Source organism: Monodon monoceros, unplaced genomic scaffold (genome assembly GCF_005190385.1).
Source record: "Monodon monoceros isolate NGI ecotype Baffin Bay Population unplaced genomic scaffold, NGI_Narwhal_1 Super_Scaffold_16, whole genome shotgun sequence".
NCBI lineage: Eukaryota > Metazoa > Chordata > Mammalia > Artiodactyla > Monodontidae > Monodon > Monodon monoceros.
Window position 1 is genome coordinate 60,953,648 of NW_021703772.1, and position 26,117 is coordinate 60,979,764.

The 26,117-nt window shown below is 37.0% G+C and overlaps 1 protein-coding gene across 10 annotated transcripts in view; it reads left to right on the top strand.

The window, feature by feature from the left end:
* METTL8 (methyltransferase like 8) overlaps nucleotides 1-26,117 on the top strand; it is a 152,168-nt gene that overhangs the window by 26,355 nt on the left and 99,696 nt on the right. For 8 of the 10 annotated variants that reach the window (XR_003793864.1, XR_003793863.1, XM_029224745.1 and 5 more), the window contains exons 2-3: nucleotides 5,110-5,275; nucleotides 9,203-9,357. Coding sequence is in view for 6 of the 10 variants with exons in the window: in XM_029224745.1 (XP_029080578.1) it covers nucleotides 5,264-5,275; nucleotides 9,203-9,357 (167 nt within the window). In the remaining 4 variants the exon portion in view is untranslated. Of the gene's footprint in view, nucleotides 1-5,109; nucleotides 5,276-9,202; nucleotides 9,358-15,080; nucleotides 15,803-18,933; nucleotides 19,153-26,117 lie in introns of those variants that run through there. The other 2 variants (XM_029224748.1, XM_029224749.1) reach the window with 2 other exon arrangements.

A 26,117-nucleotide genomic window follows, 5' to 3' on the forward strand; every position in this document is an offset into this window, starting at 1 on the left:
AACATTCATTTATAACTTGAATTCTTTATAATATTCCATTTTGTGCCAGGACAGCCTTATTGATACATTAGTCCAAACATGACTGGGTAAATCCTGCATACAGGTGCAAGCATCTCCTGCCATCTAGAGTACCTAGGGTTAAGGCCATTTGCAATGAATCAGGAAGCAGAAGTCTCATTAAGTGTAGAACTCCATTAACTTCATTCATGAGAGTTTTTTACTAGAATTTGTAAAGACGGGTAACACATAAAGCATGCATGTAACTTAATACCTTTTCTCAGCCCACCAAATCTGATTACTACTTCCAGAAGTTACTGTAGTACGCACAAATGTGAAATGGCAGGTGAATGAGTTAAAACAGATTTCATTCTGGTCCAGCATGTTTTTGGAGACAACTTCCAGAGCAATTAGAATACCCTTCAGGGCTTCCCTGGTGGCGCAGTGGTTGAGGGTCCGCCTGCAGATGCAGGGGACGTGGGTTCGTGCCCCGGTCTGGGAAGATCCCACATGCCGCGAAGCGGCTGGGCCCGTGAGCCATGGCCGCTGAGCCTGCACGTCCGGAGCCTGTGCTCCGCAACGGGAGAGGCCACAACAGTGAGAGGCCCGCGTACCGCAAAAAAAAAAAAAAAAAGAATACCCTTCAGATATTCAGGTTTAAGGCAGCTTTGAGATGGGTTTACATGAAATCCTTCATATAACGTGTGAGTCCCAGTAACTTCTTGTGTGTGTGAGTGCATGGTGACACCTTTAAGGGTGGTCTTAGAGAGCAAACACAGCATGAGATTCCCATTTTGAAGCTGCAGAGTGACTGACATCATAGTGTGATCAAAGTGCTCTGCAAATACTTACTGTAATTATTGTTGTTGTTCTGTTCTTGCTAATAACCTTATTTATTCTCTGAAATTATAATCATCCAAAGAAAGATTAAAACAAGATGTATGAGTTGCCTGAGCTCTTTGCCTCACAGATGGTCACCCTCAGAGTTCTCTGAAATTGACAGAGTTAATTGAAGCTTCAGTTTTCACGCCTGTAGTTGATACTTAAGTGTTTCTTACCTGTGGCTTTCACTATTCAAAACAGTACAACAATAGCACTTTAATTTGCTCTCATTAATGGTAGCCTCTCAGGTAATGTTAGTGCAGCTTTATCTAGATGTTGTTTGTTCCTCTGAATGAAACCTTTGTACCAGCTTCCCAGCCAGAGAAGGAAAGCTAAACAGTTACAAAGGTAAAAACATGAATGTCTCACTAATTTACTCATTTAAAGGATGCTCAGAACCCAGGAAACATCCAAGGGAAGTTAACTTTTAAGCAAAGGGCAGGCATTTAGTGTATGATTAACGGCAGTTTCTTTCACTGAGATTTCAGTGAGCTGAGACAACTGGGAATCATTCTTAGGGAGGCAGCTCAGAGCCAGCGAAGTGCTCCAAGGATAATCATTACAGATTCACACAAACAACAGTACTATTTGCTCTAGTTCTTTGGTGCCCTTCCAATAGTATTGAGATGTGAGGAAGCAATCTTAGGCTCAAGCTTAAATAGTAAGGGAAAGAAGTCCTTCTTTGCCTCTACTCCTCAACTGAGTAAAAGTAAAAGACCAGTGGAAAGAACAGGGTGTTAAAATGTTATGTTATTTAGGTTATGCAAGAGCACTTTGCCTGTACCTTGAGATTTGAGTACTGAAAAAGAGAATGACTGTGCTGCCCTACATCTGGGGACTGGTGTCTCCCAGTGGCATTGCTTGCTGTTTGATTAAGGCCCAAGAGAAAAAAACAGAATTGAGAAAGATGAAGGGAGGGAAGAAATTCTGGGCTTCCTTAAATCAAATACAACAAATTAGCAACCCCAGTAAAGACTGGGGAGTCAATACTGTGATCCTTCCTGTATGTGTGGTGTACAAAGGTAGGGCGCAAATTGTATATATGTGCATAACAAAGATGTTTTTAAAAAAAGGTAGAGCATAGGCTCTCCCGTTCAACTGCTTGGGGTCAAGTTGAAGCCCCATTAGTTATTGGTTGGGTAACTTTAAGCATGTTACTTTACTTCATTCTCTGTGAGGTTTTCCTATGTAATATGGGTATAAAAATAGGACCCCTTGGTAGGGAAATAGAGGTTAAATAAGATAATACATGTAAAGTGCTTAGAACAGGGCCTCAAACATGGTAAATACTTAACTTTTTAAAATATTAATATTTATATGAAAAATAAATTGGGATTGGTGATTTACTTCCTCAAAGATTTTTTCAAATTGTAATGTATGGCATGCAGTATTTCCTTTTACTAAAATTATCCCTTTTATTTAAGAAGTAGTTAAAACAATTACTCTACCAAAATAACATTTGCAGTTACTTAAAACATGAAATATCCTATATACATCTTACCTGTTTCAGAAGAATATGGTATAGTTTTGTTGGTATGGTATGGTAAGGGCTGTGAGTCATTGTGAAAAGGGCCACATTTTAGTGGAAAGCAAAGCATTTAGCCAAAATTTGGAGGTAGGGCAGAGATCTCTTCCCTACAAGTCATCCTTCTACACCAAGGCTACTGCTTTTGCTACAAGCATAATGTGGTGTTAGTGGTAAGCTCAGAAAACTTGTGAGTGTTAAAACCACCTTCTCCTTGGCTTGTCATACGATATATATGTGGAACCCAAGTCATTTTATACATTTGTTTGTTTCCTTGTATTCTAAAATGGGCACACACTTACCTACATCTGAGAGCTGGCAGGAAGTCTGTCAGCTCTTCATGGTATACCAATGTAGTTATAGCATAATAAATGCTATTGATAATGAAATTCTCTCACTCTGATACCCATATGAGCTTCAGTTCCTTTCTGGATCTGTTCCTCAGTGATTGCTTTAGCCAACTGACTATTCATGACTGAGTCTTGGTGTTGAGATATCAGAGGGCCATGGCCCTAAAGCGATGCTCCTTCTTCATTCTGTTTCATTTTGACCTTGATAGAACTTGAGAGGAAGAACCACCGTAGGATGGTGAGCTGAAAGTGAGAACCTATAGGCAAAGTAAGTAAAAGAAATACCACTTGATTATATGGACTAGAATTTGATATGGCAGAATCAGTTTGAGCTAAGTTAAGTGAAGCATCAGGACCACAAACCTTTTAAGGTGCTTCCAACAGTAAATTAAAACTCAAACACCTAACAAGGATTTGTGGAAATTCTTGTTGCCTTCGTATTTCTCTGCTCTGGACTGTTGTAACTCAAACTGCCTTAGCAATTAAAGCACACCAAGACATGCCTAGAAAACTCTTACCAGGCTTCCCTCTTTCGGATATCTGCAAGTTTTATTCCTGACAAACACCTGATAACTAGGAACTATAATGAGAAGCCCTAAGTCTGTGGGAAAACTGCATTGTAATAATGTGGCCAGTATTCAGACCTTTATTTCATACAGTTGTACTACTTTTCCACGTTATGCTGGCCTCATAAAACAAATTGAGAAGTGTTCTCTCCCCTATTTTCTGAAAGATTCTGTGTAAGATTGGTGTTATTTCCTCCTTAAACATTTGATAGTCACTAGTGAAGTCATCAGGGCCTCCAGTTTTCTTTGTAGGAAGGTTTTTTGGTTTTTTTTTTATTGTGGTAAAATATACATAAAATTTACTTCAAGAAAATGACTATTACTAGAAATAAGGAGGGGCATTTATTAATGAGTCAATTCATCAAAAATACTAACATTTAATATTGCTATTGTGGTCAGAAAACATACTCTGTATGATTTGAATACTTTGGAATTTATTAAGACTTGTCTTATAGCTCAGCATATGTGGTCTGCCTTGGCAAATGGTTCATGATCAGTTGAAAAAATGTGTATTCTGCTGTTATTAGGTATATTGCTCTTTCTATAAATGTCATTCAGGTCAAGTTGATAATGTTCAAAACTCCTATGTCCTTATTGATTTTTTGATAGTTCATTTCTGAGTGTTGTTCTGTTTATTACTGAGAGAGGGCTATTAAAATCTCCAAGTATTGCCGTGAATTTGTTAATTTTTCCTTTTAAAAGATTCTATTTTTGCTTCGTGTATTTTGAAGCTCTGGTATTAGGTACATGTACATTTAGGATTTTTATGTCTTGATGAATTGGCTCATCATTATTAAATGTAATAGTCTTTTTAAAAGTCTATTTTGTCTATTATTATACCTCCATTAGTTTTTTTCATGCAGTGTTTGCATGGTATCTCTTTTTTTTTCTTTTTTTTCAATGTACTACAGAGCCCAAGAAGACCCAGAAGATATAAAGTAGGATCGCCATTTATATAAGGTGCAAAAATAGGCAAAATTAAACAGTGTTGCTTAAGAATGCATCAGTAGATGGCAAAACTGGGGGCACACAAGGAAGGAAATGAGCACCAGGCAGGGTGGGGGCTTTTGTCTGAGGTGGGAGCAGGGGCTGCTGAGCACAAGTATGCTGAAGGGCTGCTTCTTTTATGACTATTTATTAAACATCCGTGTTTTATGTACTTGTCTGTATGTATGTCAGATTTCACAACTGAATATGTGAATTATGAAAGACAAAAAAGTGGAGCTACTAAGTTGCTTCATTAAATAAGTGTAATTTCTGATTCCTAACCCTTTAACTCACTCCTATACCCTCAAATGCCAGCAGGTGTAAAGGGCAGCTTCCCAAGTTTATCGCTCCGTTGTATCTCCAGAGCAATTAAAACACTGGAGGTGAACTGGAAAGATCTGGAAAGACCTAGATCCCACCACCTCAGATAACAAGAAATGTCAGCAGCAACCCCTGCTCACCAGAAGGAATCAAGAAAGGACTGCTCTCCTGCTCAAATATTTGTCCTGCTCTTTTACCATCCCAGTCATCATTGCGCAGAGTTTATGTTTAACACCAAATGCTTGTAGGGCTACCAGGTCCCATTTCTTTTTTAGTTGTAATCTATTTGTGTCTTTAAAGTGCTTCTCTTATAGACAATACAGGTATGCCCTGCTTTTTGAAAGTTTGCTTTACCTCCTTCACTTGGATGAAAGACCTACATTGGTACCTGTTGTCGCTAAATGAAAGAAATCTGAAGAGGATTTTCACTTCTACGAAAAAAGGTGAAAACCGAAAATAGCTTTCAGTGTTTGTTTTGCAGTGAGCTGTTATAGAAGCAGTGCAAACCCTGAGCATCAAGAGCAACACCTCCAAGCTTCTTCCCTGGGAACTACACTCAGCATCCCAGCATTAAGCCGCCATAGCTTTGAGCATCTGTGCTTTATCTTGATTTATTTTGTGCATCTATTAACAAGATGTGTCCTAAGGTAATTGCTTTTTTGCTTTACACCATTTTGGCTTACAAAAGGTTTCACAGGAATCCTCCACTTTTGGATAGTGGGGGAGACCTGTATATGGTTGAGTATTGCTTTTTCATACAAATTAGCAACCTGTGTCTTTTAACTGGAATCCATTTACACTTAATGTAATTACTGATATGGTTGGATTTAAATATGTCATCTTGGTATTTGTTTTCTAATGGTTCCATCTGATCTTTAGTTTCTCCTCCTTCCTTTCCTGCCTTCTTTTGGGTGAATAGAATATTTTTAGCTATGCTTCTTTGTGTTATTTCAAATAAAAGTACTAATCCGTACAATTTCACTGTGCAAATAATATCTTAATTAAACTTGTATTCTAATTAGGGTATGCCAAAGACCTAAATAGACATTTCTCCAAAGAAGATATACAGATTGCCAACAAACACATGAAAGGATGCTCAACATCACTAATCATTAGAGAAATGCAAATCAAAACTACAATGAGGTATCACCTCACACTGGTCAGAATGGCCATCATCAAAAAATCTACAAACAATAAATGCTGGAGAGGGTGTGGAGAAAAGGGAACCCTCTTGCACTGTTGGTGGGAATGTAAATTGATACAGCCACTATGGAGAACCGTATGGAGGTCCCTTAAACAACTAAAAATAGAACCACCATATGACCCAGCAATCCCACTCCTGGGCATATACCCTGAGAAAACCATAATTCAAAAAGAGTCATGTACCAAAATGTTCATTGCAGCTCTATTTACAATAGCCAGGATATGGAAGCAACCTAAGCGTCCATCGACAGATGAATGGATAAAGAAGATGTGGCACATATATACAATGGAATATTACCCAGCCATAAAAAGAAACGAAATTGAGTTATTTGTAGTGAGGTGGATGGACCTAGAGTCTGTCATACAGAGTGAAGTAAGTCAGAAAGAGAAAAACGAATACCATATGCTAACACATATATATGGAATCTAAAAAACAAAACAAAAAATGGTCAGGAAGAACCTAGGGGCAAGACGGGAATAAAGATGCAGACCTACTAGAGAATGGACTTGACACGGGGAGGGCAAAGGGTAAGCTGGGATGAAGTGAGAGAGTGGCATGGACATATATACACTACCAAATGTAAAATAGATAGCTAGTGGGAAGCAGCCACATAGCACAGGGAGATCAGCTCGATGCTTTGTGACCACCTAGAGGGGTGGTATAGAGAGGGTGGGAGGGAGATGCAAGAGGGAGGAGATATGGGGATATATGTATATGTATAGCTGATTCACTTGGTTATAAAGCAGAAACCAACACACCATTGTAAAGCAGTTATACTCCAATAAAGATGTTTTAAATAAATAAACTTTGCACTCCAAAAAAAACCCAAACAAACAAATTAGGGTATGCCAAAAGAGAGTTAATAGAGGGTACCTAAAGAGAGTGGGACTCTCTGGTGGCAGAAACCAATTTTCTCTACCAGAATTCTTTTGGGAGCTGACCCTGCCCTTCTCTTTTTTTCTCATCACAAAATGGAACGATGACCTAGTAAACATTAAGCTAACATGATAGTCATAACATAAAGCACATATTTATTAATCGTTGCAGTGACTATAACTGGATAGCTGCCTGTATAGTGTCAACTCTTCGGTCACTTCCTTCTTCCACACCGCAGGGATCTAAGAAGCCACCTTGGGAAATATGAAGTAACTTCCTTCCAATTTATGTCAGACAAGTACCATTTTTGTGTAGTCAGTCAAACAATTAATTCACAAGCAGCTTGGTGCTGCCCTTAGAAGTTTGCAATTTATTTGAGAAAGCATTTATGTTAAGTAGTTGTATTATGTATCTATATTACGTTTATTATACAGTTTACTATATATTTATATAATATAAAAGATAAAGAGCATTGCAAGGCTGTTGTAGATAATACATAAATGAAATAAAGATGTTTGTGTGGTTAATTAGAAAAAGCTGCCTAAGCTGGACAAATTGCCACATGTTTAGGCCCTGGCTATACCGTGTTTTTCTATGGGCTAGCGGTCTGCAAGGCACACACTTCTCTGACATTTTCCTGAATTGCCTAATATCCAATCCGGTTATGCCTTTTTGTCTCCAGCTGTCTGTAGATGTTCTTGGGCATTTATAGTGAGAGAAACATCTTTTTATCCTTTCTCTTCCTCTTCTATATATAGATAGATATAGATAAGTATCACGTGATTATTTGAAGGATTGAAATTTCATTTTGATTTGGCTTTCCTGGGTGGAAAACATTTACATCATTTCATACTTTTGAGCATGAATTGCCTCTTTTTCTAGGTGTAATCCATTTCTACTCTTCAGCATACGGAAGATTTTATGAATAATGTTCAGTGCAGAAAGAGAGCTCTAAAAATAATTGTGCTAGTAGGGTTTTGTTAGTCTTATGTGGAACAGTGACAGGAGAAAAGAACAAAGGCACATCAGAGGAAAGGTAGTGGTAGGCAGAGCATTTGATTTCATTTGCCTCCACCAAAGAGCTTGCATTTAGTGGAGAAGGAAAAACAAATAAGAAACAGGAGATCTGCACTAGCTATTGAATGTTTCATTTCTCATCACTGTTAGTCACATTTGAATGGAATCATTGCAGTCTTTTTGGTGTGTATAACTAAGCCTTTTTTTCCCAAAAGGAAAATCTTGAATTTTATGTTTAAAAGCACAATGAGATGTTTTTGACATTCTGCAGTTTGTTTTGGAATTCTTAGTCTTAAAACCCATTGATTTTAGTAAGGTGGTAAAGGGTGTACAATACATGTCATTTTTATGCCTGATAGCACCTGGGATAGTCTCTAATGCATATTATATATACACACCTTTTTTTTTTTTTTTTAACATCTTTATTGGGGTATAATTGCTTTACAATTTTGTGTTAGTTTCTGCTTTATAACAAAGTGAATCAGTTATACATATACATATGTTCCCATATGTCTTCCCTCTTGCGTCTCCCTCCCTCCCACTCTCCCTATCCCACCCCTCCAGGTTTATCATCTGTTTCTACCTGACAGCTTACAGCGTTAGGCTGAATGTTGCGATTAACAGCTGAATGGGGGTGAAATGCCAAGCGGTATTACAATGGATTCTTAGTGGAAAACATAAGCTCTTTAGAGCTTATTTTTTATACTTTTCCATGAAGATTTTAAGCCGACATATACGCCAGTACATAATTAAAATAACATACTCTTTAAATGTTTAAGTTATTCTCCAGAAATGGAGATAGATTTGGCTAATCAAATGATGATTCTCCTCTTGAGCTGGGATTTAAGCATGCGTTTTGTACAGGGAAATCTGTTTTGCAAATGCATTACTGATTATTCTTTAAAATGTATGTATACAGGGTTGTTAGAATTAAGAACTGTTGGGATCATATCTTAATATAGTATTTACTTACTTATTTTACCAATATTCATATTATCCAGCCCAGCCCAGGGAATGAGATTTTTAAAATTTGTTTTCTTATTCTGCTCCTATACTTGGGTTTTTGGTCTAGTGGTCATCAAATATTCCCTAGAAATACATTTGCGTAGAATTCCCAAAACAAAATAATAAAATCACTTAAAAAAACTTTTTAGTATACAAAATCCAGATTCTGGGCTTACATGCTTTAGCCATGTGCTAAAAATTATATAAGCAAATACCAAAGAAAGCCAAGTTGGTCAAGGCTGTGACTTATAAAGAATGCCAGGCAATGTTGTACACTCCAGATATTCTTTTTCCTTCTCTTGGCCTGAAAAATACTTCAGGAAAGAAGCTACCATGCCCATCTTTCATTTCAAATTTTTTAGTTTTCATGTCCTTTCTCAGCTTGTAAACCTTTTAGGCCAGTTTTTGGCTCTTAGATAAATAATATGTTGTTTAATCCATATTGACTAATTAACTGTTTGTAACTTTCCAGGTACTGATTAGGATGAATGTGATTTGGAGAAATTATTTTTCTCATCTAAGGATAAGAAAGGTGCCTCACAGATACCGAAGTAGTTATCACCCAGTGGCCCCTCTGGGATCAAGGATTTTAACTGATCCAGCCAAAGTTTTTGAACACAACATGTGGTAAGTTATCTTTTTTTTTTTTGTGGTACACGGGCCTCTTACTGTCGTGGCCTCTCCCGTTGCGGAGCACAGGCTCCGGACGCGCAGGCCCAGCGGCTATGGCTCACGGGCCCAGCCGCTCCGTGGCATGTGGGATCTTCCCGGACCGGGGCACGAACCCGTGTCCCCTGCATCGGCAGGCGGACTCTCAACCACTGCGCCACCAGGGAAGCCCGGTAAGTTATCTTTTTAGGTGTGATATAATGTATGTACATTAAGCATCACCAGTGTTATTTTCATTTAGTGCCAGAAAAGGATTTTTTAAATTGAGCACTTATGTTGTTGAAGTTAAAAGCAAGGGTAACTGATCCCAACTTAAATGTTGCCAATTCTGAATATCTTTGCAAAGAGAATTAGAAAAGTGAAGTTTCCCAAGTGCTTTCCTCAGCTTTGGGTTCTTGCAGGCCCTCCCTGCTCACCTCTGATCCTAATTTGGCAGCATATCACTGAGGGGGCTCCTTTTCTAGGTAGAGCCCTCCATTTGCCTCTTTTACAAGTACTTATCAATCAGCAAATGTGAACTCAGTACCTGCTGCTTACTGAGCACCAGGGAGAACACATTGGTTTGACCTTAATTCATGCTTTTAGGAAATCCACCCTTTATTTGTGAAGATAGATGGGTATTTATAGGAAAAACTGATGATTAGGAATACAAGGCAGCAAATTGTAAGGGCCCAGAGTGTTCTTATAAGGCATAGGTCTGTATAAGAACAACTCAAGGACTTGCCTGGTGGCGCAGTGGTTGAGAGTCCGCCTGCCGATGCAGGGGACATGGGTTCGTGCCCCGGTCCGGGAGGATCCCACATGCCGCGGAGCGGCTGGGCCTGAGAGCCATGGCCGCTGGGCCTGCGCGTCTGGAGCCTGTGCTTCGAAAGGGGAGGGGCCCGGGAAAAAAAAAAAAAAAAAAAAAAAAAAAAACAACTCAACAATGCGGAATCACTTCTATTTTGGCATAGTCAGGAAGATTTTGTTTTTTCAGCTTTATTGAGTTATAATTGGCATATAAAGGAAGGTTTAAGTGGGGAAACTGAGATATTTATTCTTTCTCCAGTACCCAGTATGGTGCCTGACACATAAATATTTGTGGAATAATAGATAGGTAAAGCTGGAGTAAGGGCATTCTAGGTGGGTAGACAGTCATATCCACCTAGATGAGGAAGTATAAGGCATATTCAGGAGAACAGGATAGTTTGCCGAAAATAAAGGCTCTTCTAGGAGATTGGTAAATGATAAGGTTGGAATGGTAATAGACCAGGTGTGGGGTAGGAGCAAGATTGTGTGTGGTCTTAAATTCACACCTGAAGTGAAAGGTATTACAGAGCCACTAAAGAGAAATGGCATTTATTATACATGGTATATTAAGTATAAGTATTTGTATAACAGTATAAGGATAGATCAGCAGGTAGAACTAGAAGCAGAAAAGGGAAAATGAGAGAGAGATTGTAAGGGAAGAAAAAATAGAACTTGGTGCTTTTGCAGAATAAAGGAAAAGGAAACATTTGACTCTGAAGGTTTGATCCTAGATGACTAATAGAAATAGGAAAATCAAGAGGTAAATTGATTTTTTTTAAAATATAATAGAAGAAAAACAGGTGGTTTATCTTCTTTTTTTGTTTGTTTGGTTTTTGTTTTTTGTTTGCATTACGCAGGCCTCTCACTGTTGTGGCCTCTCCCGTTGCAGAGCACAGGCTCCGGACGTGCAGGCCCAGCGGCCATGGCTCACGGGCCCAGCCGCTCCGCGGCATGTGGGATCTTCCCAGACTGGGGCACGAACCTGTGTCCCCTGCATTGGCAGGCGGACTCTCAACCACTGCGCCACCAGGGAAGCCCTTTTTTTTTGTTTGTTTTGTTTTTATCTTCTTTTTTTAAATTGAAGTGTAGTTGATGTACAATATTATATAAGTTACAGGTATAAAGTATAGTGATTCACAATTTTTAAAGGTTATACTCCATTTATAGTTACAAAATATTGGCTATATTCTCATCCTTGTAGCTTATTTTATACATAATAGTTTGTACCTCTTAATTCCCTACCCCTATATTGCCCATCCCTCTTCTCTCTCCCCCTGGTAACCACTGGTTTGTTCTCTGTGTCAAACAGGTGGTTTCTTATAAAGTTAAATATACACTTACCATATGACACAGCAATTCCACCCAGTCCTAGGTATTTACCAGAATAAATGAAAATATATGTCCACATAAAGACTTGTATATGAGTGCTCATAACAGATATAGGTATTTGACAAAATAAGAGGTAAATTGATTTTTTATTTTGGAATAAAGATGGTGCATTTAATTTTAGATATTTTGAATAGGTTTTCAGAGAGGGACATCCTGAGAAAAATGTCCAGAACGTAGACTCCACTGCTAGGAAGAGAGAGCAGTCAGGGCTGAAGATGTGAGGTTGGGTATAATATCTGCAGACAAGATTGTTATCTGACTAGCCTTGGGAGCAGGACCTCTAGGGCTGGGAAAGTAATTCATGGACTTTCTATGTTTATATTGCAACAGAATATCAATTTTAAAAGGAAATAGATTGACTTTATTAATTAGTCCTGCACTATACAATATGGTGGCCCCTACCCACATATGGTTTTTGAGCACTTGAAACCTGGTTAGTCTGAATTCAGATGTGCTATAACATTTTGAAGATTTAATACAAGTAAAAGGTAAAGTATATCGTTAATAATTTTTGTACTTAATTATTCAGTAAATGTTAAAATGATATTATTTTGGATATGTTGAATTACAGTATATTATTAAAATTAATTTCACTTTTTTATCATGGCTACGAGAAAATTTTAAATTACATGTGTGGCCGACATTATACTTTCTTGGACAGTTACTAAGTTAAACCATTTTGACTATCATCACCAATTTGGACAGTTATAATAGGCTGTGAGATAATTGTCAAACAGTTAAACCTCCAGAGGAACTTCTGGTCCTAGGCAAGCTCCTCATTTGCCAGGTTTTTTGTTTTGTTTTTTGTCAGTAGACTCTAGTGATTCAGTTGTCTACATTTCTTTTTCCATTTGCAATCACTAGCTTTTTTGCCCAAGATTCCTGCCTGCCCATTTAAGTTCTGTTTTGTCATAGGCTCTCAGGGAAGCAAGGGTCATCTGGTTCAGTGCCTCTCAAACACTGTGGGCTAGCTTAGGGCTGCTGCACAAGAATCCCTTGAGGTATGGCCCAGGAATTTGTAATTTGAAAAAGTTCTTTTAGTAATTCTGTTGAGCTACCAGGTTTAGGAATCCTTGATGCAGTCCAATGGTTTCAAACTTTAGTAGAATTTTTTTTCCAAGTGAAGGCTTAACATAGAATCCCAATATTTAAAAGGTAAAAACAAACCTACTCTGAGTGAAGTGAAGTGGTCATAGAGGCTTGGGGCATTGACAGCTCCACTTCCCTTTTCCTCTCCCACCCCTCCCTCCCTCTAGCAGCCTAGAGGACCATTAGGGTTCAGCTGACCAGAGTTTGAAAAACCTTGATCTGATCTCTACAGCCATCCTTCTCCATAGCATACCCCCAAAGAAGTTACCCTGACTGTGCAGGATACCTCTAGTGAACCCTCTCCAAAGCAGATACATACTGTAATAATAAAAAAATAATAATTTTCTCCAAGGGAAGAGGAAAGTAGTTGCTTCACATCACCTTCCCATGTCCCCCACCCCAGTTCCCCCCATTTTTTTGCTTGAAGAGAAGATAAGTAAGTTAAACTGAAAACCAGAAGACTGGTTTACTTTCTCCTTACTTCAAGTCCAAAGTTCTGTCTAAAAGTTCTCACTTCCTTCCTTATTTCCTCCTTTATATTTAAGAATAATGTCTCCTCATGCTGAATTTTGATTTTTAAGAAGTCTCTTAACAAGTACATGTCAGTTTTCTCTCAGAGATGTTGATCAGAATTGTGTACAGTTCATTTTTCCCTTTAGCCTCTAGTTTAGTTAATAAGAACTATTTACTCTATACATGAACCTCTTGTTAAAAATTTTTTGAGAAAAAATAAAAATACCGTTTTTCTTCAGTTTCTATATCCTGAGTAATATTTGCCCTCCAGATTCTGGATATTACTAGTATTTACATCTGCCTATAGGCTCTTAATTCTTAATAGTTTAGTTAAGTGAATTTCACATAACATAAAATTAACCATTTTAGGTGAACAGTTCAGTGGCATTAATTACATTCACGATTTTGTGCGACCAGCATCGTTCCAAAACATTTCCATAACTCTAAAGTAAAATCCCTTATCCATTAGGCCTCTTACACTCATGCTACAGTTCCCAGCCCCTGGCAACCACCAAGCTGTGTTCGTCTCTAGAGAATTACCTCTTCTGCATATTTCGTATAAATGAGATTATACAATATGTGATCTTCTGTGTCTGGCTTCTTTCCCTTAGCATAAAGTCTTGGAGATCCATCCATATTGTAGCATGTATCGGTACTTGATTCATTTTTATGACAGAATAGTATTCCATTGTATGTATGTACCACAGTTGGTTTATCCACTCATTCACTGATGGACATTTAAGCTATTTCCACCTTTTGGCTCTTGTGAACAGAGCTGCTGTGACATGTGTGTACATGTACTTGTTTGAGTCACCTAGGAATGGAACTGTGGGGTCATGTGGTAATTCTACATTTAACTTTTTGCGGAACCGCCAAACTTTTCCACAGTGACTAAATCATTTTGTATTCCACTTATAGTCTTTTAGTTATACTTAGTACATTTATCAATTTGGGGGGCACTGACATGAAACTATATTCAGAGTGCTTGTGAGACATGGCCCAGACATCTGTCTGTATTGAGCAAATTACACAGTTACTTGGAAGAATCATTCCTTATTCCACGCTGCTCCTGGTTTAAGTGTATAGGAACTTTTCAGGGGACCCCCGAAATTTATAAGGAAGCAGTAAGCACTTGTATTATCATATAACTAAATCAGCTAGGCCAGCAGCTTTCAAGCTTTTTGGCATGACCCACAGTAAGGAGAACAGTTTACATCATGGAACAGTACCTGTACGTATAACACATGCACATATATGAAACAGGAACAGAAGTTTCCTATGCAGTTTTACCATGTAAGACATGCACTCATAGTTTCCATTTGTTCTTTTCTGCTCCATTTTTGTTTTTTTTCTCTTTTTAAATGTAGATGGACTACTAAATTGATTTCATGACTCACTAAAAGTGTCATGACCTTTAGTTTAAAAACACTGAGCTAAGTGATTCTCTGTAGATCCAAGGCAAGACCTATATCCTGTAACATGACTTTCTATTACATAACCCATTTAAATAACTGACTGTTTCCAGCATCCCAATAGAGTTCAGGTATCAAGAATTCTTTCTTACTATATAGTCTGAATTTTCTTTATACAATAATTTGTCGTGAGAGGCAATCTAGATGTTAAAAGGGGCAGTCTACATGTCTAACTTTAGGAAGTTACTTAATCTCTCTGTGCCTCAGTTTCCTCATCTCTAAAATGGGATAATAATAGTAATATTAACCTCATAGAGTTCTTGTAAGGATTGCATTAGTATATATATATTATAATATAAATTGTATATACATGATAAATAAGCAACACATAAGAATTAGCTGTATTATTATTATTACCATTTCCTAACATGTACTTTAGTTACTTATGTGTCTGTTTTATCTTCATTATTAGATTGTATGACTCTTCAGAGAAGAACTTAGCTTATATCTGTTTCATTGCTATATTCTCTATATTATAGGCACCCAATAAGTTTGTTTGAATAAGTGAATCAATGTAGAGAAATAGGAGATCCAGTTCATGTCTACTTGAAATTTACAGCTAGACTGAGAGTTAATATCATAGCTATAAAAAATAAAATTAAATAAATAAAAAATAAATTTAAAAAATATCATAGCTAAACATGGGCTTCAGAACCCAAAAATTCTGAATTTAAGCCCTGACTCTACCCCTTTCCAGGGTTAGAATTTGAGGAATTTGAGCAAGTTTTTTTCATGAGGTGTTGTGAGTATTAAAGGAAATAAATATGTAAAACACTTAGTAGTAGTAAGCTCCCTAAAAGGCATCATTCTTGTTATTATTATAAGATGGAGAGTTGAGATATATACCAGTGAATAAATAAACAGTATAGAGGACTATGCAGGGTCATACAGTGAAGACAGTGAAGACCATAGGAATAGTCTTCAGAATAGGAAGAGATTTTTGAGATGGGGATGTAAGAAAGTCAATAAGATTTCATAGGGCAGGTAGGATTTAACCTGGGCTCTGAAGGATGAGGAGGATTTAAATAGTGAAAACCCTTTTGTTCTAGACATGAGCAAAGATCTGCATTGTACATGAGGTATACTTCGTGTACAAAAGCAAGCAAATAGACCAGCCCACTTGGAAGAGAGGTTTCACATTTTGAAACTGGGTAAGTGGTGTGACAAAAGAAGTATTTTAGGAGAATTAATCAGGCTCTGTTGTCAGGACACGTAGAGTTAACCATTATAGAACATGAAATGATATCTTTTTTCCTTAGCATTTTTGTTATATTGACATGTACCCATCACTGGGCTAGGCTCAGAGCAGTACTCAAGAGAGGAACAGCAGATGATCACTGCTCTGAAGGAGCTCTAGTCTGTTTCACTAATAAGCTTGAGTCCTCCAGGTAAAGAAGATGGAATGAATCTGAAAAACAAAGTATTCCTCCTCCAACAAAGTGAATAAGAAGTAGTAAAAGCAAGCAAAAACTATGCCAACAGCAACTACAAGAGTTCATACTGTTCATACATAGACAATTAGTGACCAAGGAAAGAAACTATAGATTCATGTGTGGCTCAGAGTGGCTCCTAACCCTATCTTTATCCCTCAGAAGCAGTACTAGGGAAAGGTCAGCTGACAAATCATTACTAATACTCATTAGGCAGCCCTGGCAAATGTTGAGAAAGAGCCCTTGAAAATAAATGTTCTTACCTATCACAGAAGAGTTTGAGGTCTTAGTAGAGCAGGGAAAATCATGGGGCTCACCATTTTCCAGAGTTCCATGCTGAATTGAAACTATCCAAAGCCCAAGGGAAACCCCCTTAGGAATAGGACACATCCTAACTAGATAAGTGAAACCTAGCATAGATAGGACTTAATAAGTCTCAAAAAAAAAAAAAAGCAGACCCAGACCCTCATAAAATAAAGGCTGCCAACTACCCAGTGGAGTTCCCCCTTCTCCCCCACCTCTGACACCCTCAGATTACAGAAAAGTGCAGAGGATACACAATACCCAGCCTTCAAACTAAGCTTGCAGAGAAAGATAAACCTGAGTAAGGTTTGGTGTCAAGAGAATTTGTCTGCCAACAAACCAGAGAGGAAAGAAGGAAGGAGGGGAGAAAGAACATAGCATGCACTATGGATTAGTTTGCATTTTCCAATATTTTATGTAAAGGGAATCACAATATATACTCTTTTTTTTCTGGCCTCTTTTACTAAGGATCATTATTTTTAGGTTTATGCATGTTGTTGCATATATCAATATTTTGCTTATTTTTATGACTGATAAAAGAATAAAATCAGAATATATAAAAAGCTCTCAAAATTCGATAAACAACCCAATAAAAATAGGCAAAATATTGAACAGACACTTCACCTAAGAAGATACACAGATAACAAGCATATGAAAAGATGCTCAAACATCAGTAGTCATTAGGGAAGTGCAAATTAAAGTCACAATGAAATACTACCAAACATTTATTAGAACAGCTAAAATTCAAAATACTGTACCAATACTGTTGGTGAAGATGTAGAGGAACTGGAATTTTCATACACTGCTGGTGGGAATATAAAATGGTGCAACCACTTTGGAAAACAGCTTGGCAGTTTCTTAAAAAATTAAACATACAACATATGATTCAGCCATTCCATTCCTAGATATTTATCCAAGAGAAAAGAAAGCATACAAAGACTTTTGCATGATTGTTCATAGCTTTATGTGTAATAGTCAGATTTGGCAACAACCCAAATGTCCATCAACAAGTAAATGGATAAACAAATTGCGGTATATCTATATAATGAACACTACTAATAAAAAGGGAATGAAACTATTGATACACACAACAACATGAATGAATTTCAAAATAATTATGCTGAGTGAAAGAAGCTAGAAATAAAGAGTATGTACTTTACTTTTACTGTACTAGAAAATGCAAACTAATCTATAGAGGCTGACAACAGATCAGTGGTTGTTAGTGAAGCAGGAGGGGGGTGTGGCGAGAAGGGGAGGGGTGGAAGGGAGGGATTACAAAGGTGCACCAGAAAACTTGACAGTAATGGATATATTCATTAACTTGGTTGTGGTGACGTTTTCACGCATATTACATTTGTCAAAATGTATCAAGTCATATACTTTAAATATGTGCGGTATGTCAGTTATACCTCAATAAAGCCATTAAAAAATATGGTTACATCCATACATTGGAAAACAATGTAGCAGTTAATAAAAATAAGAGAGATCCATGTGTATTGATATCAAGAGATGGCTATGGTATGTCGTTAAACAGAAAGAGCAAGTTGCAGAAAACTATCTCTAGTATGGCCTCATTTTTATTAAGGAATTTCTATACATGTGCTACAGTATATACATATCTTTGTTTTTATATACACAGAGAAATGTCTGGAAAGGTCCACATTATACTGATAACACTGTTTATCTCAGGGATGGACATGGGGATAAGAAGTAGGGTAGAGATGAAACTTCGTATTTTATAAGCATTAGTATTATTTGAATTTTGATTTTTTAAAAGAATGCCCCCCATGTACATATTCTCATCTTACTGTCTATCTGATAAAGTCTTTGTTCTTTAATAATCAATTACAACTCCTCATCTTCCTAACAGTTTTGAGTTCTATCAAATCTTCTTCATTTTCGTGTCCCCAGTTCACAGCCCGGTGCCTAATAGTTATAGGTTGTCAATAAATGTCTAATGAGAGAAGTAAATATTGTTTTTTTTCCAGCAGCTGTGACCTCTATCTCTTGTATGCAGAAGTGGGAAGGCATTGGTTCTTTCTGTGTGTCTTTTGTATGTCATTCATTCCTAAGTAAGAAACTGATTTACTAATAAAAATAATCATCTGAAATATTTATTATGGCCAAAAAAGATAAGTGGAAAGCCAGGACTCAGAAATATAAATTAGTGTCAATAGTAGAAAAGATGTAATTGAAGTTAGTTCAATTATTCTCTGATTTACCTATAACAACTATATTTTATCCATCTGAGACATTTTTTTTACCGATTAACATCTCTGTGAAGTCATGGCATTTCTTAAAATTGATGGCATCTTACAATTGTAATTGGAAGTGTTTTTTTCTTTCTTACTGGTACAGAAAATAATGGTATCTTAGATTTGATGAAATAGGATAATTATAATTTCAAAGTACATAGTCTTAATTGTACACTGTTTTGAGAACTATTACATTTATTTTACTAATACAAAAACTAAGAGACATAGAAAATATAAATTACTTTCCACTGCCATACATCAAGATTAACATTTGAATATTTGTTATATTGTTAGAAAAGCATGAAAACCTTTTGTTATATGGATAAATCGGCAACAGACATAAAAGATTGACCCAGAAGGAAGTACATGTGAACATATGGGAAAATATACAACAGTAAAAGAAATACAAATCAAAACAATTTGGTACCTTTTTAGAGCTACTAAAATAACACCAAAAAAGAAAGAAGAAGAGAGAGAGAGAAATTTAAGATAACACCGTATCCTGGTAGCAGTGTAAGTTAATACAATCTGGTTATATTTCTGTTTATTTTTTGTCTCATCTGTTCTTTTATTTTTCTCTACTGGCTTTTTGGCTATACATCTTTTGATTATTTTTTGTATGTTATTTTAGAGCAATAGTTTCAAACATTTTGGTCTTAGGACCCCTGTACACTGTTAAATCATTGAGGACCCCAAAGACCTTTTATTTATGTGGATTATATCTATTCATATGTTCAATATTAGAGATTGAAACTGAACAGTAAAATATTAATTAATTTTAAAACAATAATAAACATTACATGTTAACATAAATTACATATTTTCATGAAAATATCTATTTGCTCCCCAAAAATATAGTGCAAGGAGTGCATTGTTTTAAATGTTTGTAAGTCTCTCTAATGTCTGGCTTAATGGAAAAAGCTGGATTCTCATATGTGCTTCTTCATTTAATCTTTTGTGTAATGTTGTTTAGGTTGAATTATATGAAGGAAACTTGGCCTCACACAGATATGTACTTGTAAAAGAGAGGAGTGTTATAATAGCATCTTAAGATAATTTTAGATATTTTTCTTTTTTTTTTTTAGCTGTGCCCCACATCTTGTGGGATCTTAGTTCCCTGACCCGGGGTTGAACCCTGGCCCTCGGCAGTGAAAGCGCAGGAGTCCTAACCACTGGACCACCTGGGAATTCCCCATATTTTTCTTTCCTTTTTAAAAAATATTTATTTATTTATTTTTGGCTGTGTTGGGTCTTTGTTGCTGCACACGGGCTTTCTCTAATTGCGGCAAGCAGGGGCTACTCTTCATTGTGTTGCATGGGGGTCTAATTGTGGTGGCTTCTCTTGTTGCAGAGCACGGGCTCTAGGTGCGCGGGCTTGCTTCACTAGTTGTGGCTCACAGGCTCTAGAGCGCAGGCTAAGTAGTTGTGGCGCGTGGACTTAGCTGCTCCGCAGCATGTGGGATCTTCCCGGACCAGGGCCCGAACCTGTGCCCCTGCATTGGCAGGTGGATTCTTAACCACTGCGCCGCCAGGGAAGCCCCCCCCATATTTTTCTTGATACTACATTAAATCTCAGCAGCAGCAGTTTCTTAGTTGCAATATGGAATATGAAACCATATCAATGAACTTTTGGTATTGTGCTATATTATAATCCATTGTTACACCTTATACTTTTTTTTTAAATAAATTTATTTATTTTTGGCTGCGTTGGGTCTTCGTTGCTGTGCCCCGGCTTTCTCTAGTTGCGGTGAGTAGGGGCTACTCTTCGTTGCGTTGTGCGGGCTTCTCATTGCGGTGGCTTCTCTTGTTGCGGAGCACAGGCTCTAGGCGCACGGGCTGCAGCAGTTGTGGCTCATGGGCTCTAGAGCGCAGGCTCAGTAGTTGTGGTGCACTGACTTAGTTGCTCCGTGGCATGTGGGATCTTCCCAGACCAGGGCTCAAACCCGTGCCCCCTGAATTGGCAGGCAGATTCTTAACCACTGCGCCACCAGGGAAGCCCACACCTTATATTTTGAATTTTTTTTTTTACCTATGCATCATTTTATGACATCATGTATGGAAAATTTGGAAAGTTTAGTTCCCTGTTTTATGTAGATTCAGATGACACATTTCATTATACAATATTCAGAAATCACATTTGTTAATACACCATTATTCCCATCAGGAAAAATCTCTTAAGTATTGGGAGCTATCAAACTCATGGTGGTGGAAACAACCTTTCCAAAATCCTAATTTTTGCTTGAAAGCACAAAATTTATCTTTGACAGCAAATACTTTTTCTTTTCTTAAAGTGATAGGCTGATTTTGTTTACTTTTAAGATGCCAAATACTCAAGTCTGAATAGCTATAGTTTGTCTACAGTTGCTCTTTCAAGTAAAAATAGCATTCCATGAGAAAAGCATATAATTTAGTTCACAATGCAAACAATCATACAAGTACTTTTCTACAAGTCATTCATCAGACTTCAGTGTGCAGCTTTTTGCATGCCTCCCATTTTGTCACATAAAATATTAAAAATATATTTACCGAAGGGTAATATATTATCCTCCTCCTTCACATGCTAAAAGTTTTGATTATCTGGTGGACATTATGGATGATATCTTATGTGGAATCTGGATTATGTTGTCTTCCTTTAAAGGTGTTGAGGTTTTTTTCCTGGCAAGTGGTTAAATTATTGCCAAATCTTCTTGGTCAAGTCAGATTTAATTTTAGGTTCTGTTCAGGTGAAATTATTTTGATACTTTTCTGAATCTAGCATGATTCTTATTCCTATAGCGTGGCATTTCTTGGGTCTTAACTGAATGCCTGAAGTGTTCAGAGAGGTCTCTCCACTCTGGCTTAGCCAGAACTCCAGTATCTCCAAGCACTGCACTGCACTGCCTATGCAGACTTCAGGGACCCTCCCCTTTGTCCAACCCCCTCTTGTTCAGTATTCTGCTGCACAAAGTCTCACCATCTCAGCAGCTCTGAACCTTGATTTCTGCCTTCTCAACTCACAAAACTACCACTCAGTGAGTCAGCCAGGCTCTGCTTGGGCTCTACCTCTGCACCACAGTCTAGAACATGTCCCAGACAGAAAGCCCAGGGTAAATGTGGGAGCTGAGCTTTTGTGTTTCTCTTCTTTTAGGGATCACAGTCTTGTGCTGTCTGAAGTGTAGTCCAGTGCCTAAAAGCAATTGCTTTATATACTATTTTATCCAGTTTTATTATTGTTTATAGCAGAAGGATAAGCCTATTTCTAGGTACTCTGTCATGGCACAAATCACAAATCCTATACAGCAGTTTTAAGCCATAATTATGAATATTTTGTAGCTATGTAGAAGAGTGTTTGTGTGTGTGTGTGTGTGTGTATCCACAAATACAGGAAGGGAACTTGAAAAAATAAGAACTGTTAATTGATTAGGATATTTAAACGAAAGGTAAGACTTTTTCCTCTTTAAATTTTTCTATTAATATAATTTAACTGTGTAATAAAATGACTTTGTTATGGAATTAAAGATTACTGAAATAGTTTTAAGGTGAAACTAATAAACTTTATTTCTTCCTTTTACCTAACAATATTTTATTTTTAATTCACTAGGCACCTAATACATTTGTTAAATTTGTCTTTAAATTTTCTTCTATAATGACACTTTTTCATACACAGTAAACGACCAAGGCAGAAAAACATTTTATCTGTGTAGCTTACACTGGGTACTTTGGTTTATATCTGATTGTTAAAAATTATAATAGGAAGTGACACCACATTCAGCAGTTTTCTATAAGTAGGAACCTCAGAAACATTCGTACCCAAGCTAAATGATTGGGGAGAGAGTGTGTGTGTTTTAACTTTTCAAAACCAAACCAAATGCATGATTATTTAGACTGTTATTGCCATCAACTTAAAGCTAAAGCAAGGAATCATCATTCAATTGCACTATACATATAGAAGGAATATGAAATCACACACACACGCACACATATGAACTGAAGTCATAGGACTCATGGCCACTCCAAAATTACGAATTAATTCTACTAGCCTTGGTGTGAAAATTTCTTTTTCTTTTTTAACATCTTTATTGGAGTATAATTGCTTTACAATGGTATGTTAGTTTCTGCTTTATAACAAAGTGAATCAGTTATACATATACATATGTTCCCATATCTCTTCCCTCTTGCGTCTCCCTCCCTCCCACCCTCCCTATCCCACCCCTCTAGGTGGTCACAGAGCACCGAGTTGATCTCCCTGTGCTATGCGGCTGCTTCCCGCTAGCTATCTATTTTATGTTTGGTAGTGTATATATGTCCATGCCACTCTCTCACTTTGTCACAGCTTACCCTTCCCCCTCCCCATATCCTCAAGTCCATTCTCTAGTAGGTCTGTGTCTGTATTCCCGTCTTGCCCCTAGGTTCTTCATGACCTTTTTTTTTTTTTCTTAGATTCCATATGTATGTGTTAGCATACGGTATTTCTTTTTCTCTTTCTGACTTACTTCACTCTGTATGACAGACTCTAGGTCATCCACCTCACTACAAATAACTCAATTTCGTTTCTTTTTATGGCTGAGTAATATTCCATTGTATATATGTGCCACATCTTCTTTATCCATTCATCTGTCGATGGACACTTAGGTTGCTTCCATGTCCTGGCTATTGTAAATAGAGCTGCAATGAACATTTTGGTACATGACTCTTTTTGAATTATGGTTTTCTCAGGGTATATGCCCAGTAGTGGGATTGCTGTGTCATATGGTAGTTCTATTTGTAGTTTTTTAAGGAACCTCCATACTGTTCTCCATAGTGGCTGTATCAGTCTACATTCCCACCAACAATGCAAGAGGGTTCCCTTTCCTCCACACCCTCTCCAGCATTTATTGTTTCTAGATTTTTTGATGATGGCCATTCTGACTGGTGTGAGATGATATCTCATTGTAGTTTTGATTTGCATTTCTCTAATGATTAATGATGTTGAGCATTCTTTCATGTGTGTGTTGGCTATCTGTATATCTTCTTTGGAGAAATGTCTATTTAGGTCTTCTGCCCATTTTTGGATTCGGTTGTTTGTTTTTTTGATATCGAGCTGCATGAGCTGCTTGTAAATTTTGGAGATTAGTCCTTTGTCAGTTGCTTCATTTGCAAATATTTTCTCCCATTCTGAGGGTTGTCTTTTGGTCTCGTTTATGGTTTCCTTTGCTGTGCAAAAGCTTTTAAGTTTCATTAGGTCCCATTTGTTTATTTTTGTTTTTATTTCCATTTCTCTAGGAGGTGGGTCAAAAAGGATCTTGCTGTGATTTATGTCATAGAGTGTTCTTCCTATGTTTTCCTTTAAGAGTTTGATAGTTTCTGGCCTTACATTTAGGTCTTTAATCCATTTTGAGTTTATTTTTGTGTATGGTGTTAGAGAGTGTTCTAATTTCATACTTTTACATGTAGCTGTCCAGTTTTACCAGCACCACTTATTGAAGAGGCTGTCTTTTCTCCACTGTATATTCTTGCCTCCTTTATCAAAGATAAGGTGACCATATGTGTGTGGGTTTATCTCTGTACTTTCTATCCTGTTCCATTGATCTATATTTCTGTTTTTGTGCTTGTACCATACTGTCTTGATTACTGTAGCTTTGTAGTATACTAAAAATCCTATCTTTTATTTTTAAGATTTCTTTTTCTCAAATTGAAGTTTTCAGGAAAAATATTCAGCATATTTTATATTTTCTTCTCAATTCTCTCTTTTTTTTTTTTTTTGCGGTACACGGGCCTCTCACTGTTGTGGCCTCTCCTGTTGCAGAGCACAGGCTCCAGACGCGCACGCTCAGTGGCCATGGCTCACGGGCCCAGCTGCTCCACAGCATGTGGGATCTTCCCGGACCAGGGCACGAACCTGCGTCCCCTGCATCGGCAGGTGGACTCTCAACCACTGTGCCACCAGGGAAGCCCTCAATTCTCTTTTTTTAAGAAAACATATATTCTTTTTTATTATAAAGATTGCTGGGTTTTCCCCCAAGAAGGATAGCATAAAGTTTTAATGACCTTAAACATGCAGTGTAGTTTTTTTATAAATATGATTTTTAAAAGGATTATCTCTAGTTGAAGCAGCTTTACAATATTAAGGAAATTTTAAGGCAGTTACTCTTTATTCCACTATTCTACTATAATTGTTTTTATTTCACCCAGTGTGTATATTATTTTATATAGTTGTGATTATAATACGTATACAGTTTGGGGATCTGTTGTTTTAACCTCATGCTTTTTCATATATACTTTTCCATGTTGTTGCATAAACTTCATATCTATCATTTTAAATGTCTGTATAATATTCCTTTGAGTTACCATACTTTTTCTATTATCCTATCAGTGAGGTTGTTTCCAGTTTTATGCTATTATATTTGGTATTCCAGTAAATACTGTTGTACAGATACTTCTCTGTACAGAACTTCTCTGGGTTTTTTTTAGTGGCTTCGTTACAATAAATTCCCAGAGTATAATTTGCAAGTCAAACAGTATGAACCATTTTCTTCCTTCAGTAGTGGTGGTGGTGGTGGTGGTGGTGGTTAAATACCTGATTATTTTCAGTTTGTTTGTTAGTTGTCTCTATGCTTAAATTCTATTGTAATTGTATTTGTTACTTATAAACCTTAATGATTCTTATTGCTGTCTGTTGGGTTTGGATATACATGAATCAGACTCTTCTAATATAAGAACCTCCATAAAGCAGCTGGTCTGGAGGAAGTCCCCATAAATACAGTAGAAACATTTTATAGGTTTCTATGGGGATTCTGTAACTATATAGTGGAAAATCTGTTCTCTTGGGGCTAAGGGTATAATATCCCCCTCACCTAGCAGTTAAGAAAATGAAGCAACATAAAAAACAGTATAAGGAAGTTAGAGCAATTTAAGAAATAACTAAATCTATTAAATTCTCAGGAAGAAGCAAGTTAAACTAACAGTTTAAAACAAATGCGTACAGGTGAAAACCATATACGCTCTCGTTGTCTCAGAGCTTGATTTTTTTACAGGGAAACGGACTGTTCTATTTTCCTTATTATATTTTTTAGAAATTCATAGATGAGAAACTTGTCCCCAGCCTTAGTAATACTATTTTTTCAATAAGTGATTTATTGCCTTTAACGTCATAACTGTCATATAATAATATTCTCTATATATTTATAGGTACAGAATATAAAATGTAGTTACCAGCTCCAAGTTATATATGCGATTGCTCACATATATTAAAATAAGTCAAAGCAAAAATTTGTTCTGATCTCATTCATTAAAGCAAGTGATAAAGCTGTTTAGTGATTATTTGGGTTGTAAATGATTGGGTTTTATTTGAAATAACAGTGGTTAAATTTTCATCTGTGAAACTCTGATTTTTACATTATCATATACTTTTCCTGGGAACTTCAGTATACCAGTTTTGATCCTTCTTAAATGTAATTTCTCACCTTTCAGTGGTGTATTTATAGCCAGGTCACTGGAATATACGCTCTCATATCTGATTG